The 13,705-nt window shown below is 47.9% G+C and overlaps 1 protein-coding gene across 1 annotated transcript in view; it reads left to right on the top strand.

The window, feature by feature from the left end:
- The window catches only part of CNBD2 (cyclic nucleotide binding domain containing 2), a 61,344-nt gene that overhangs the window by 22,505 nt on the left and 25,134 nt on the right, over positions 1-13,705 (top strand). Inside the window, exons 5-8 of the mRNA XM_064573103.1 lie at positions 2,518-2,681; positions 6,707-6,863; positions 7,339-7,490; positions 9,269-9,407. Of these exons, the coding sequence (XP_064429173.1) occupies positions 2,518-2,681; positions 6,707-6,863; positions 7,339-7,490; positions 9,269-9,407 (612 nt within the window). The remainder of the gene's footprint in view (positions 1-2,517; positions 2,682-6,706; positions 6,864-7,338; positions 7,491-9,268; positions 9,408-13,705) is intronic.

The raw sequence follows: 13,705 nt of genomic DNA on the forward strand, positions 1-13,705 counted from the left end.
GGCGCCCAGAGTGTGTGCATTATTAATCACTGAGCAATACTGCCCTTCTGAGTGAACATGCAAGGCTTCAGATCTGTTGTTCAGAATTTCTCATCATGTCCCACTTTGTTTTGCTTCTGTGACAACTACTGTTATGTAAAATTAGCCAGCATTCATTCATTCTTTCCATAAATTTTTATTTTGTTGAGTGCCCATTACATGTGAGGTTATTCTAGAGTGGGGTAAATAAGATAGATGAAGCCACTATTGTGTTTATATTGGGGCTTATATTCTAGAACACCTTTGTCCAGTGAACTTTCTGAGGTAATGGAAATGTTCAGTTGTCTGTGTTGTCCATAGTAGCCAACAGACACATGTTGCACTTGTGGCTAGTGTGACTGAAGAACTTTTTTTCCTTTTTTTTTTTTTAAAGATTTTATTTATTTATTTGACAGAGAGACACAGCAAAAGACAGAACACAAGCAGGGGGAGTGGGAGAGGGAGAAGCAGGCTTCCCGCTGAGCAGAAAGCCCGATGCGGGGCTCGATCCCAGGACTCTGGGATCAAGACCTGAGCCCAAGGCAGACACTTAATCACTGAGCCACCCAGGCGCCCCAGGAACTTATTTATTTATTTTTTTTTTAGAGAGAGAACACAAGCTGGGTGAATGGCAGGCAGAGGGAGGGGGAGAAGCAGGCTCCCCGCAGAGCAGGGAGCCCAATGCGGGGCTTGATCCCAGGACCCTGAGATCACGACCTGAGCCGAAGGCAGACGCTTAACCAAATGAGCCACCCAGGTGCCCCAGAACTTATTTTTTATCAAATTTAATTTAAATTTCAATAGCCACATGTGGCTAATGACTGCCATATTGGAAATGCATTTCTAGAGTGAGTGAGAGAGAGAGAGGTGTCTGTGTGTGTAGGCTGGGGAAATGATAGATAATATACACATTAACAAAAAAGAGGGGCGCCTGGGTGGCTCAGTCAGTTAAGCATCTGTCTTTGGCTCAGGTCATGATCTCAGGGTCCTGGGAGGGAGTCCCATGTGGAGCTCCCTGCTCAGCGGGGAGTCTGCTTCTCACTCTCCAACTGCCCTACACCCCCACTCACTCATATGTGTGTGTGTGTGTGTGTGCGCGCTCTCTCTCTCTCTCAAATAAATAAGTAAAATCTTTTTTTTTTTTTTAAGATTTTATTTATTTATTTGACAGAGACACAGCAAGAGAGGGAACTCAAGCAGGGGGAGTGGGAGAGAGAGAAGCAGGCTTCCCGAGGAGCGGGGAGCCCGATGTGGAGCTCGATCCCAGGACCCTGGGATCATGATCTGAGCTGAAGGCAGACACTTAATAACTGAGCCATCCAGGCGCCCTAAATAAGTAAAAAAATTTTTTTTAAATTTATTTGACAGAGAGAGACACAGCGAGAGAGGGAACACAAGCAGGGGGAGTGGGAGAGGGAGAAGCAGGCTTCCCGCTGAGCAGAGAGCCCGATGTGGGGCTCGATCCCAGGACCCTGGGATCATGACCTGAGCCAAAGGCAGACGCTTAACAACTGAGCCACCCAGGTGCCCCTAAATAAGTAAAATCTTAAAAAAAAAAAAAAGAATAAGGTCTTTTCAGAAAGTATGAATTGCTTTAGGAAAAATGATTCAGAGACTACAGACTGCTGGGAAGGGGGCCTACTATTTTGGGTCAAATGATCCAGTAGGGACTCCCTGAGAATGTGGGAACATAGGAGCTTAGAACTGAATGAAGAGGAGGAAGCAGCCATATCCATGTGAAAATGCAGGGGAAGAACATTCCAGGCAGAGGAAACAGCCCAAGCGAAGACTGCAGGACAGAAGTGAGCTTGGCACCTGCAAGAGATGGGAAGAAGGTTAGAGACTAGAGAATGAAGGAGAGAGGCAGGAGGTAGGGTCGTGTAGGGTAGGGAGGAAAGGAGTCAGACCATGTGGGGCCCCTAGGCTGGGGTACAGAGTTAAGATTTTATCCTAAGTGAGATGGGCAGCCAGTAAGGGTGTTAACAACTCAAGTACCATTTTCCCAGCAGGTGGGAGTGGTGGCTGAATGGATGGATCTGTCTGCCCACTTGTGCATGAGTCCTGGTTCACCAGGACCTGGTTTCTGTAGGTTCTCTTTATTTCTTAGTGTCCTATAGCGTGCCAAGATATAGGCTGAGGCAAGGGAGGTCTCCCCTGACTGCAGTGAACATATGCTGAAGGGCCCCTGGAGCCCAGGGAGCCCCCTATTGACTCGGGGTGGTCAGTGAACGGCAAAGGCAGTATGGTCAGGAGTTGGGGATGAGGGTCTTGGCACGTAGCAGATCTAGGTTATCATCCTGCCAGAGTGTCTTCATCTGTCAAACGGGAATCATAATTGTGCCGCACTTCTCGGGCTGGGCAAAGATGCAGTGAGATGGTGCGCATCCTAATGCCAGGTGTGCAGTAAGTGCTCAGTACATGTCAGCCACTATTGTACGGGGAGTGGCCCCTGGGGGAAACTGCTGGGTCTTGTGTGTCACTCTGGTCCTCTCTCCCCAGGGTCACTTTCCTCCAAAAGCCATGCACATCGCACAGAAGCTGCCTTCCTGGAGGACAGAGCCCGAGATCCAGGCCCTCCGTAACCTCCTGCAGGTCCTGGACAGCTACCGCAACTACTCAGAGCCCCTGCAGCTGCTCCTGGCCAGAGTCATGCGCTTTGAACGGTCAGTGAGGGGCACACCCCGTGGCACCTGAGCTGGGACGGGCTGGGCAGGAAGAGCCTGCCTGACGAGGCTGTGGCAGGTCTGCTGGTGTCTCCGTGGCGCATCAGCCGTGAAAAGCTATCTGTCTGTTCACTCGAGTGCTCCTTGTTATGCTTGTAGAACACTTGATGTCCTTCATTTCTTGCTAGTCTCCCCAGGATTTAGGAGCCACTGGATCTGGAAAGGCTCTGATAGGAGCCTCAGAAAGGATCTGGTCCAATTCCCTCCTTTTTCAGATGAGGAAGCAGAGGCTCAGAGGGTACGAATGACTCATACTCTGTCACCCAAGTAATGGGGGGTAGAGCTGAGACTCACATCCAAGCCTGAAAAGCCACAGTGGGTCACAGGTGATTGTACTATGTCCAGATAGGAATTAGAGCAAGGGTCTGTGAACTTGGATAAGAAAAAACTTAACATCTGTTTTCGTTAACTCTAACTAAAATTTATCATTTCCTTTAATTGCAGATGTAGGTAATGAACCAGTATTAGCTATTCCTGTGACTTTTTCACCAAAGGAAATCACCAAGATTACATATTCATGTTGTTGCACATTTTTCAAAAAATAATTTATATTCATCACAGCTTTGAAATTATGGTAGTAATTAGATCTGCTGCTAGATCTTGTTATTCAGTGCCTTAATAAAGATGTACATATATTGCTATACCACAATTGGGTGTTTTTTTCCTAAAGACTTATTTATTGGGGGTGCCTGGGTGGCTCAGTTGGTTGGGCGACTGCCTTCGGCTCAGGTCATGATCCTGGAGTCCCGGGGTCGAGTCCCACATCGGGCTCCCTGCTTGGCGGGAGGTCTGCTTCTCCCTCTGACCCTACCCCCATCATGCTCTCTCTCTCTCTCAAATAAATAAATAAAATCTTAAAAAAAAAAAAAAGACTTATTTATTGGGGCACCTGGGTAGCTCAGATGGTTAAGCATCTGCCTTCGGCTCAGGTCATGATCCCAGGGTCTAGGATCGAGCCCCGCATTGGGCTCCCTGCTCAGTGGGGAGCCTGTTTCTCCCTCTCCTTCTGCTGCTCCCCCTGCTTGTGCTCTCTCTCTGTATCTCTCTGTCTCAAATGAATAAATAAAATCTTAAAAAAAAAATAAAGACATTTATTTATTTTACAGAGAGAGAGTGTGTGAGCATGAGGGGGCATGGGGGGAAGGGGCAGAGGGAGAGAATCTGAAGTAGATTCCCCGCTGAGCACAGAGCTCAGTCAGTTAAGATTCTGACTCCTGATTTTGGCTCAGGTCATGATCTCAGAGTCAGACTCTTAACTGACTGAGCCACCCAGGTGCCCTCACAGTTTGGGTTTTAAAAGGCAATTATTAGCTGTTTCTGCTGTATTTTATTTTATATATATACTTATTTATTGAAAAAACATTTTTTAAAGGATTTTTATTTATTTATTTGAGAGAGAGAATATGAGCAGGGGGGAGGAGCAGAGGGAGTGGGAGAAGCAGACTCCCCGCTGAGTGGGGAGCCCCATGCAGGGCTTGATCCCAGGACCCTGAGATCATGACCTGAGCAGAAAGAAGATGCTTGACTGATTGAGCCACCCAAGCACCCCTATTTTATATATTTAAAACATTATTCTGTGAAGGCTTCACTAGATTGTCAAAGGGTCCATGACACAAAAAGCACCATATAAATACCTTGTACTAGAGAAGTCTAAGATGTGTGTGTGGAAATATTGCCATTTCTTGGACATTTCGGTGGCTTAAGAAAGGCAGCCTAGCAGAATATTTGAGGTAAGGCCTATCTTGAAAATCTAGGCTGTAAGGACACTATTGGTCTGTGCCCCCTCAAGGAGGTCCCAGGTCCCATAATCACAACTAGCTATAGATTAAGGCCCGTTATGACCTGTGCAGGATCTGTTTAAAGGCAGTAAGCCCAAGAGAGGAGGGAACCCTCCAGCTGGCTTGGCCAAAGGAGATTTACAGAAGAGGTGGCATTGGAGTGCGTATATATGACAAGTGGAAGTGTAGACAAGAACATTCCAGGTAGAGGGAACTATCTGCTTTGTGTCTAGCCCAGTAAAGAAGAGCAAGTCCCCGCCGTCTTAAAGTAAGATTCCATAGCAGGCAGGATGGTGTCAAGCAAAGAAAAAGAATCACTGGGATAGAAGCTCTGGAATGTGATGCTGCATCTGCCACTCTGAGGTGTGACCTCAGGCAAGCCACTTAACCTTGCTGGGCCTCAGTATCCTCATTACATGGATGAGGATACTGATACAGGTTTTATGGGTTTGTGTGAAGATGAAGGGGTGGTGATTGTTAAAGCCCTCTTCAGCTAGTTGATTATTTCTAGGACTGGAAATGAGCAGATTACACAGGATTCTTTCAGTCGCAAGGGACAGAAAATCTAGCTGTAGGGAATGCAAGAGTGGCCCAAGTATCTGAAAAGTCCTGGGATAGTTTTCCAGCTTCCGGCTCAGCTGGATTCAGGGGACTCAGTGTCCCCAGGAACCCAGTATCTGTCTGTCTCTCTCCACCTCCTCACACTCCATTCTCATAAACCACCTTCTCCGCCAGACTCTCTCTCTCATGGCAGCAAGATGACGGATTGTCTGAGAGTCAAGAAAAGGTGTTTCCTCCAAAGTAAAGTCAGGGTGCAGCTGGTGGGAAAGGTGACCCGACGCTTGACAACAAAAGCCACAGATGTCTGCTACAGGAGATTTGGGGTCTAGTGCAGACTCAGATGTGACTCACTGTGTGCCTTCAGCAAGCCTGGGGCTCCTTAGCTCCCACTTCGCTCATCTCAGCCATGTGGATTCAGCTAGATGGTTCCTGAGGGTCTTTCCAGCTCCAGCTCCAGGAGTCTGGACTTGGATGAGCCCTAGCTATGCTCCCCAAAGTCTCATTTCCCAGTTGAATGTGCCTGTCTTCTCCCATCTAGTCATTGTCATCTGGGCCATCTCCTCTTTCCAGACTTTTGTGTTTCCCATTACCTTCTGTGTAAAATCCAAAGTTAGCCCAGTGTTTGAAGTGTCTTGTGATTGGACCTAGCCAAATTTCTCTCCCACTACCCCACTGACCTCCCTGTCTTCCATTTTCCTTTCTAATGGAGCTTACTGCTATTCCTTTGAAGGCACCATCCTTCCAGGCGCCTCTGCCTTTGGACTTGGTGGTCCCTCTGCCTGGAACACTCTTCCATCTCTCTGTCTACTTGGAAGACTCCAGACACTATGCTGGAGCCTGCTCTGCCTTTCCTAAGCTGGTTAAGTGCCCTTTCTCCATGCTTCTGAATTCACCTGTGCTTCCCTCTCTTAAAGCATTTTTAAACCTTATTTAGTCCCTGTACTTGACCATAATTTTCAGGACAAAATCTGTCCTTTCTTGCTCTGCCTGATAGACACCGTTGGTATTTATTTAACTTATTGAATGAAGGAAGGAAACAAATGAATATTGAAAGAAGTGAAATTTGAACTTACATTTGAAGTGCAGAAATCTTCCTCCCTTGGAGTTTAAGAACTAACTCCCAGTTTGCTCTGGACCTGGGCACCTCTACCCTAACGGTTCCCAATTATGTAGTGAGCTCTAGGGGATTAGAAGACCATTTATCTATTTTTTTTTCTAGGCATGTTCATCTGTATTTTACAGACAAGAGACCCTGAGGGTCAGAGAGAGAATATGAGTGCCCACTGCCATGCAGCTCGCGGCAGAATCAGGACTTGGATCCTGGTCTCCATCATTTAGCTACTGAGCCATTACTTCCAGGATTTGGTTATTCATTTACTCAGCTGCTGTTCACTGAGCATGTTCTGTGTGCCGACGCAGACCGACGAAGGCTCTGCTCTCAGGAAGCCTCAGTCTGATGGAGGCGGGCAACTAGGGGGATGTTAGTGAAGACGTCGAGCTTGATGGGGCTGGGGCTGGGCTGTTGTGAGGTCCCTTCTCGTCCCAGTCTGTGCCTTCATGCTCCAGAGCAGAGAGCACAGCAGTGCCCTGCTGCTACCAGACCTGCTGGCCTCGGTCTTTCCTCAGGTTTGGTCGCAGGCGCGTGATCATCAAGAAGGGGCAGAGGGGCAACAGCTTTTATTTCATCTACCTGGGCACCGTCGCAGTGACTGAGGATGACGATGGCAGCAGCGCCTTCCTGGACACCCACCCCGTATTGTTGCACAAGGGTGACTGTTTTGGGGTAAGCGTGGGGCAAGGTCTGCTTTGCTGGGGGCGGGGGTGGGGGCTTGACAGGCTCTGGCCTTCTCCTGTGGGTAAGTCAATGCCCTGGGTCCTAGCACCCTTTCCTGTCACAGGCCAATTGACTGGACCAGCCCGTGTCCAAGGCTGGCTCCTCGGTCTGTGATGTTTAAGGAACGTGTTCCCTGTATAACCCCTGCAGAGATGCAGTGACCCCTCAGCGAGGCCCCTCCGGCTTCCTCTCTCTGGTCTGGTCAAGCCTGTTGCCTGTTTTTTCCACAAGCAGCATATTAAGAGGGAGGGGATGGGCCCCCAGAGATGGGGAATGAGCAGGAGCACAGGGCCAGCCGGGGAGTCTGCAGTCTGGGGAGTAGAGATTTCTGGGGGCTGATGGAAGCAGGAAAAAGGTGGGCAAGGCTGCGAGCAGAAAGCTAGAGGTAGCCTCTCACTTGCCTTTGCCCGTGTGCACCCAACAGGAATTGGGCGTTCTGACTCCATCACTAAGGAGGGCCACTGTGGTCTGTATGGAAGAAACAGAATTCCTGGTTGTCGACAGAGAAGATTTCCTTGCGAATAAGCTGGACCAGGAATTCCAAAAGGATGCTCAGCATCGATTTGAATTTTTTAGGTACCTTCTATCATCAGCCAACATCTCCCCTCTGTGTGTTTATTAGGCGCCTGACTGTCGTAAGCCCAGTGGGAAACAGTAGGTCCTGCTCTCTCTGCCTGGAATGCTCTTGAGATGGGAGACACCTCCCACCTGACTTCTTCGTCTAGCAAACTCCTACTAGACCCTCAGGTCTCAGCTCAAACATCCCTTCCTTGTGGGATGGTACTAATAGAATAGCTAACATGTACTCAGCCCTTTGTACCAAGGTTCTTAACTTCTCTCATTCAATCCCGTGACATTGTTTCTCTTGCTCTGTCTAGTTGACAGGTAAGGAAATCTAACCTCGGGGTGGTGATGTACCCAGAATGTTAAATTCAGAAGTCTCTGGGCTTCACCGCCCCACCTCACTAACCAACCCCATCACTCCAGAATAGAGAGAGTGCCCCCCAATGCTTCTATCACACCCCATGTTTCTTTAAAGTCCCAGCCAAACTGTGATTCTTGATTACATAGTACCTTCTTTACAGTTTATTTGTCCGTCAGACAGGAAGCACTTATGGTCGTGAGGGCAGAGTGGCCCTTTCGCCATGGTACTCCCCACATCGTCATCGTGCCAGGCTAATGCAGGTGCTCATTGTATCCTTTTGAGTTACTCACCTTTAGGAAAAGAATGGAAATCGGATGAAGTATCTGCACCGGCCCTGAAAATACAGGTTGTAGGGCTGTGCAGTTCTAGAGCAATGTGGTGGCAGAGCGCTACCCTGTAGGGTGAGGGAGAGTGGAGAGAGTAGGAGCTGTGAGAGGGGACTGGGGCCTGCAAAGGGAGGACTTAGTCCTGCAGGGGGGAGCACTTCCTGTTTTCACACAGTGGAAAATTGGGGCTGAGCTGCAAGCTTAGCTTTTGGGCTTATCAACTGTGTGACCCTAGATGGGTCACCTCCCTTCTCTGAGTTGAGTCTCCTGCTCTGTAAAGTGGGGATAATGATTCATCTCTCCCAAATCATTGTAAGGATCGAATGAGATAATCCCGGGAAGTGTATGGCCCAGTGGTGTTGCCTCTGTGGTGACCCTGCTTTCCCTTCCTGTGTCTCCAGACCCTCCTCCTTTGGACATGGCACCGACCTTGTTCCCCCTTAGTGCCCTGGACGGAGCTCAGTGCCCTGTGTCACCCGAGTTCTGGGCTCCGTGATCTATGGGAGTTGAGAAAATATGAGACGATTGTTAGCAGCCCTGTGGGGCTGCATGTGAGGGAAGGCAAGCCACTGACTGGTGGCGCCTCAGCTCAGGGGAAGGGGTGGGCACTGCGGGGTGGGCCTTCAGCCATAGGGAACAAAGGCAAAAAGAGGGGAGTCCAGGTGTCCCCCATTCATCAGGCACAGGCCGGAGTCTTTGAAGCTAACAGGCTGGAGGAGGCTGGAGTGAGCTGCCCAAACCAAAGGGAGGGGCAGGACAGCTGGGCTGGGGGACAGAAGAGCAGGTGAGTTGAAGTGAGGAACTCTCAGAGTTGCTTGGAATGAGACTAGCCTAGTGAGCACAGGGTTGAGGGATGGAGCCAGGAAGAAGCCCCTGGAGGGCAGAGTGGAAGTGAGAGGTGCATGGCACCAGACTGAGGAGCAGCAGAGGGGGGTGTGCTGGAGGGGGTGCCACAGGCCAGGTGAGGCAACTGGAGGTGAGTAAAATCCTCCACCTCAGGCATTTGCAAGAGCAAGACGACACGTTCCCTTTCTGGAAATTGCTGAGAGCTGAGCACCTTCTGTGATGGAGGGCGATGAATTCTAACAGGATTTTCCCCTCAGGAAGATGGATCTGTTTGAGTCGTTGTCTGATGAGAAGCTCTGGAAGCTCGTAACCCTGGGGAAGGTGGAGAAGTTCTCGTATGGGCAGCTGATCTCAAAAGACTTTGTAGAATCATCCTCTATCATGTTTGTCAGCAAGGTGAGAGGCCCTGGATGGGGCGGGGTGGAAGCCGGGAAGGCACGCCTAGCATAATGTCCTGTGGCCACGCAGGCGGGGCTGAGCCCTGTTTTGCAGCACTTCCTTTTCTGAGCGTCCGTGTTCCAGATGTAAAAGGCATACCACGCAATTTGGCCTCCCTCCCTCAGAGGGTTGCCGTGAACTTTGAGATACACTGTTAATTAGAAAGAGGGCCACGGGGGTACCCCCTCCTTGAGCTCATATACATGCTTATTTACATACAGATACATATTTAAATTATACATTTGGCCCTTGAGTCTTAATGATGCCAAATCAGTTTGTAAAATTATAATCTTTTTTTTTTTTTTAAAGATTTTTATTTATTTATTTGACAGAGAGAGAGATAGCGAGAGCAGGAACACAAGCAGGGGGAGTGGGAGAGGGAGAAGCAGGCTCCTGCAGAGCAGGGAGCCCGATGTGGGACTCGATCCCAGGACCCTGGGATCATGACCTGAGCCGAAGGCAGACGCTTAACGACTGAGCCACCCAGGCGCCCTAAAATTATAATCTTAAGGGATGCCTAGGTGGCTCAGTTGGTTAGGCGTCTGCCTTTGGCTCAGGTCATGATCTCAGGGTCCTGGGATCCAGTCCCTCACTGGGCTCCCTGATCAGTGAAGAGTCTGCTTCTCCCTCTCCCCTGCCCCTCCCCCTGCTTGTGCTCTCTCTCCCTCAAATAAATAAATAAAATCTTAAAAAAAATAAAATAAAATTACAATCTTTAAATTATAGACATGATATGACCACATTATAAAACATAGTTCTGGAAAGAGGGAAGAAATCACCCATGAACTCATCCCCTCAGAATAGATTTTCAGAAGTGGAATTAATTGCTTGGGCGCCTGGGTAGCTCAGTCGGTTAAGCGTCTGCCTTTAGCTCAGGTCATGATCTCAGGGTCCTGGGATGGAGTCCTGCATCAGGCTCCCTGCTCAGCTTCTCCCTCTGCCCCTCCCCCTGCTTGTGCTCATGCTCTGTCTCTCAAAAATGAATAATAATAATAATAAAAAAGAAGCAGAATTGCTTGGTATCACCATGTTTATGGATTTGGGAACAAGTTGCTGTCCAGAAGGACCCACTTTATCGAGCCTCCAGCAGTGTGCACTTTCCCAGCACCACACACCTCTGCCAGGCTCGCCTGTCATTCCCTCAAAATTTACCTAATTTCATAGATGGCAACTGCTACCTCATTGAGGATTTAATTTACATTTTTCCTCATTACCAGTGAGATGTTTGTTTACTATCCAAATTTCATCTTCTGTGAATTGTTTTATGTCCTGTGCCAACTTCTCTGTTGGTTGATAATGAAAAGAGAGTCTGACATTTATTGAGCACTTACCATGTCCCAGGTTGTGTGCTCCATGTGCTTTGTGTCATTTCAGCCTCACGGAAGCCCAGCTCAGGCCGGTACTGCCATTATTCCCATTTGACAGAGGTGAAAACTGAGGCACTAGGTTAAGCAGCTTTTCCAAGGTCACATAGTCAATGAGGGGCAGAAGCCGGGTTCAGCTCAGGTCTGTCTGACTCCAAAGCTCTTCTCAGGGGCTGGGATTTGCGATTTGAGTCGACCTTTCTGTCCGTTGTGGACTCTGCTCAACCCCTATGTAGTTTTCGTGATCATCATGAGAACCGCCATGTTTTTGAGACCCTTTGCCCCTGTTCCAGGGGTTCTACTAGCGTTGTTAATTGTTTTGGTTTATTTGCACATGGTTCGAAATTTAAAAGGTTCACAAGAGAAATGTCTCCCTCTCACCTCTTCCCCGTGCCACCCAGTGTTCCTCCCCGGGGACAGTCACTGTCACCGCTTTCTTCTGTGTCTGTCCTGCATCTGTTCTTTGTGTATAAAGGCAAATGCGTGTGTATGTTTTTTCCTTGTTTTCATAAATGGCGTCATGCTACGCAGGCTGTTCTGCACTTCACTGTTTCAAGAGTATTTCTGTAGATTGTTCCATATCAGTCCGTAAAGAACCCACTCTTTTTTTTTTTTTTTTACCACTTGTGCAGTGTTTTACTATATGATTGTACTGGATTAACCAGGTCCCTATTTTTTTTTTTTAATATTTTTATTTATTTGACAGAGAGAGACACAGCGAGAGAGGGAACACAAGCAGGGGGAGCGGGAGAGGGAGAAGCAGGCTTCCCATGGAGCAGGGAGCCCGATGCGGTGCTTGATCCCAGGACCCCAGGATCATGACCTGAGCTGAAGGCAGACGCTTAACCAACTGAGCCACCCAGGCGCCCCTAACCAGGTCCCTATTGATGGATTGGTCGCCCCCATCTTTTGCTATTTCAAGCAGTGCTTTGATGAACTGTGTACATAGTACAATTTCACCATAAATCTTCGCCATAGCTCTATCAGGAAGATATTATTATTCCACGTTTACAGATGAGGAAGTTGACGTTAAGACACCTTAGGAAAGGCCACCCATCTAGTAAGTGGCAGAGCCAGGATTCTTTCTCCAAACTTTTAGTATCTCCCATGTAGCTGTTGCTCCTATTAAGCCACCGAACATTTGTTGATTTTTTGCCAAGGTTGGTTCATGCTCTGGAGGGATCTGAGAATGGCAAAGACTGTTTCTCTCTCCTTATATCTCTCTTCCACTAGATTCTGAGCAGACACAAAGTTATTCAGGCCAGCTACCAAGTGATTAGTGCAAACTCTTTAAGTTTACAAGGATTTAGGAGGGAGACCTCTCCAAAGGCTGGGGGCTTTAAGGAAGGCTTCCTGGAAAAGGTGAGGAGTTGAGCCTTGAAGTGTTGGACCATTAGACAAAAGGAAGGGCAAGATTGGTTGCATGCTGGAGTTGGTTCTTACTGGCCTATGAGAGCTGATTAAGTTTTCAGGAATTTTGCAAGACAATAAACACAATAATTACTAAAAAATTAAATTATATAAACCTATAGTTAAATATATTATATGGAAAACAAGGATAGCAAATAATGAAAATTCATCATTTCCTCATGACGTTACTGCATTTTACTATTATCTGTGCTCTGGAGTTTATTTATGTCCGTTTTATCTATCTGGTGGAAGTACTATACAATTGTGCACGTCTCTTCCCACCTCCACAGGCAGTGACTTCACGTTGGTAGCTGAAAATTGGCCCCAGTGGGACAGTGGAAATCAGCACTCTGAGTCAGGTTTTGATATATGGCTTTGCTGATTGTCTTAAGAAAGCTATAGAGAAACTGTTTATAATGCAGATTAAATTTGAAAGTGGGCTGGGTCTGTAGGCATCACATTGTAAAGAGAAGAAAATTACAGAAATGTTTTTCCAGTATTTAAACAGTATTCATCATAGATTCATCATAGAAGTTACATCACTGATGAACAAGCCAAGTTCCAATATACATAGTGCTAAAGCTAGAGGGGGTTTTGGTTAATGAATATAATGTATACAAGGGTGAGAAGTAGTTTGCCAGTAGATTACAAACCATACTTAATAATATTAAATTTATTGGGAGAAGAGTGGTTTGGATGCAACTTCATTTCTCCAATCATGGTTGAATTGTGACTATAGATTGGCCACGGTCATAAGAACTCAGCCAGAGTCTGCCACAGCATTCTGTGAGAATCACTTGGCTATATGGAACTTTCAGTAAGAGTATAGTTTGTTTTGTTTGTTGTGCAGCACACCCTTTGTAAGGGTAAGATTTATAGACGTGTGTTCCTTTTCCCAGAGAGCCAGTTATTAAACTTAACAGGTGGGTGTTTGTGCTGTTATCCTGGGTTCGGTCCCAGAGAAGAGAGTCAAGACCAGCTAGCTGTAAGCAGAAAGGGAGTTATTGGAGGAGGCTGAATGGCTAACAGACTTACAGGTGATGGGGAGGCCCGAAGGAACAGACCTCAGACTGAAGGGGATCCCCAGATGACTCCAAGTCCGAGTCCAGACTGGACAGTCACAGGTGCTCCTGATCCTGCCAAGTTCAGGAAGCCGCGTCTATAGCCACTGCTTCCACGAGCACACTGGAGGTCCTGTCATCCAAAACCTGACCTTGCCCAAGTGCATCCAGGCAGGGGAACCCAAATCACCTCCTTAGCTGCCAGGGGGTTTGGGAGATGTTTGAGAGTATCTGGCTTCCAGGCTCTACCCTCTAAGGGACTGGATGAGCAGGATCTGACCCCGAGGATGGTGCGGATGAGGATGAGGCCCTTGGCAGCCACGGGGAATAGTGTGGCAAGTTTGGAGAATCCTGATGGCCATGTGAGGAGAGTGGGGAGAGCCTACCCTATACCATATAGCCAGGGAAGATTGGGGGAAAG

The sequence above is a fragment of the Mirounga angustirostris genome, unplaced genomic scaffold (genome assembly GCF_029215605.1).
Source record: "Mirounga angustirostris isolate CCGP_5_RB_7025 unplaced genomic scaffold, mMirAng1.0.hap1 SCAF_10, whole genome shotgun sequence".
In the NCBI taxonomy this organism is placed as follows: Eukaryota; Metazoa; Chordata; class Mammalia; order Carnivora; family Phocidae; genus Mirounga; species Mirounga angustirostris.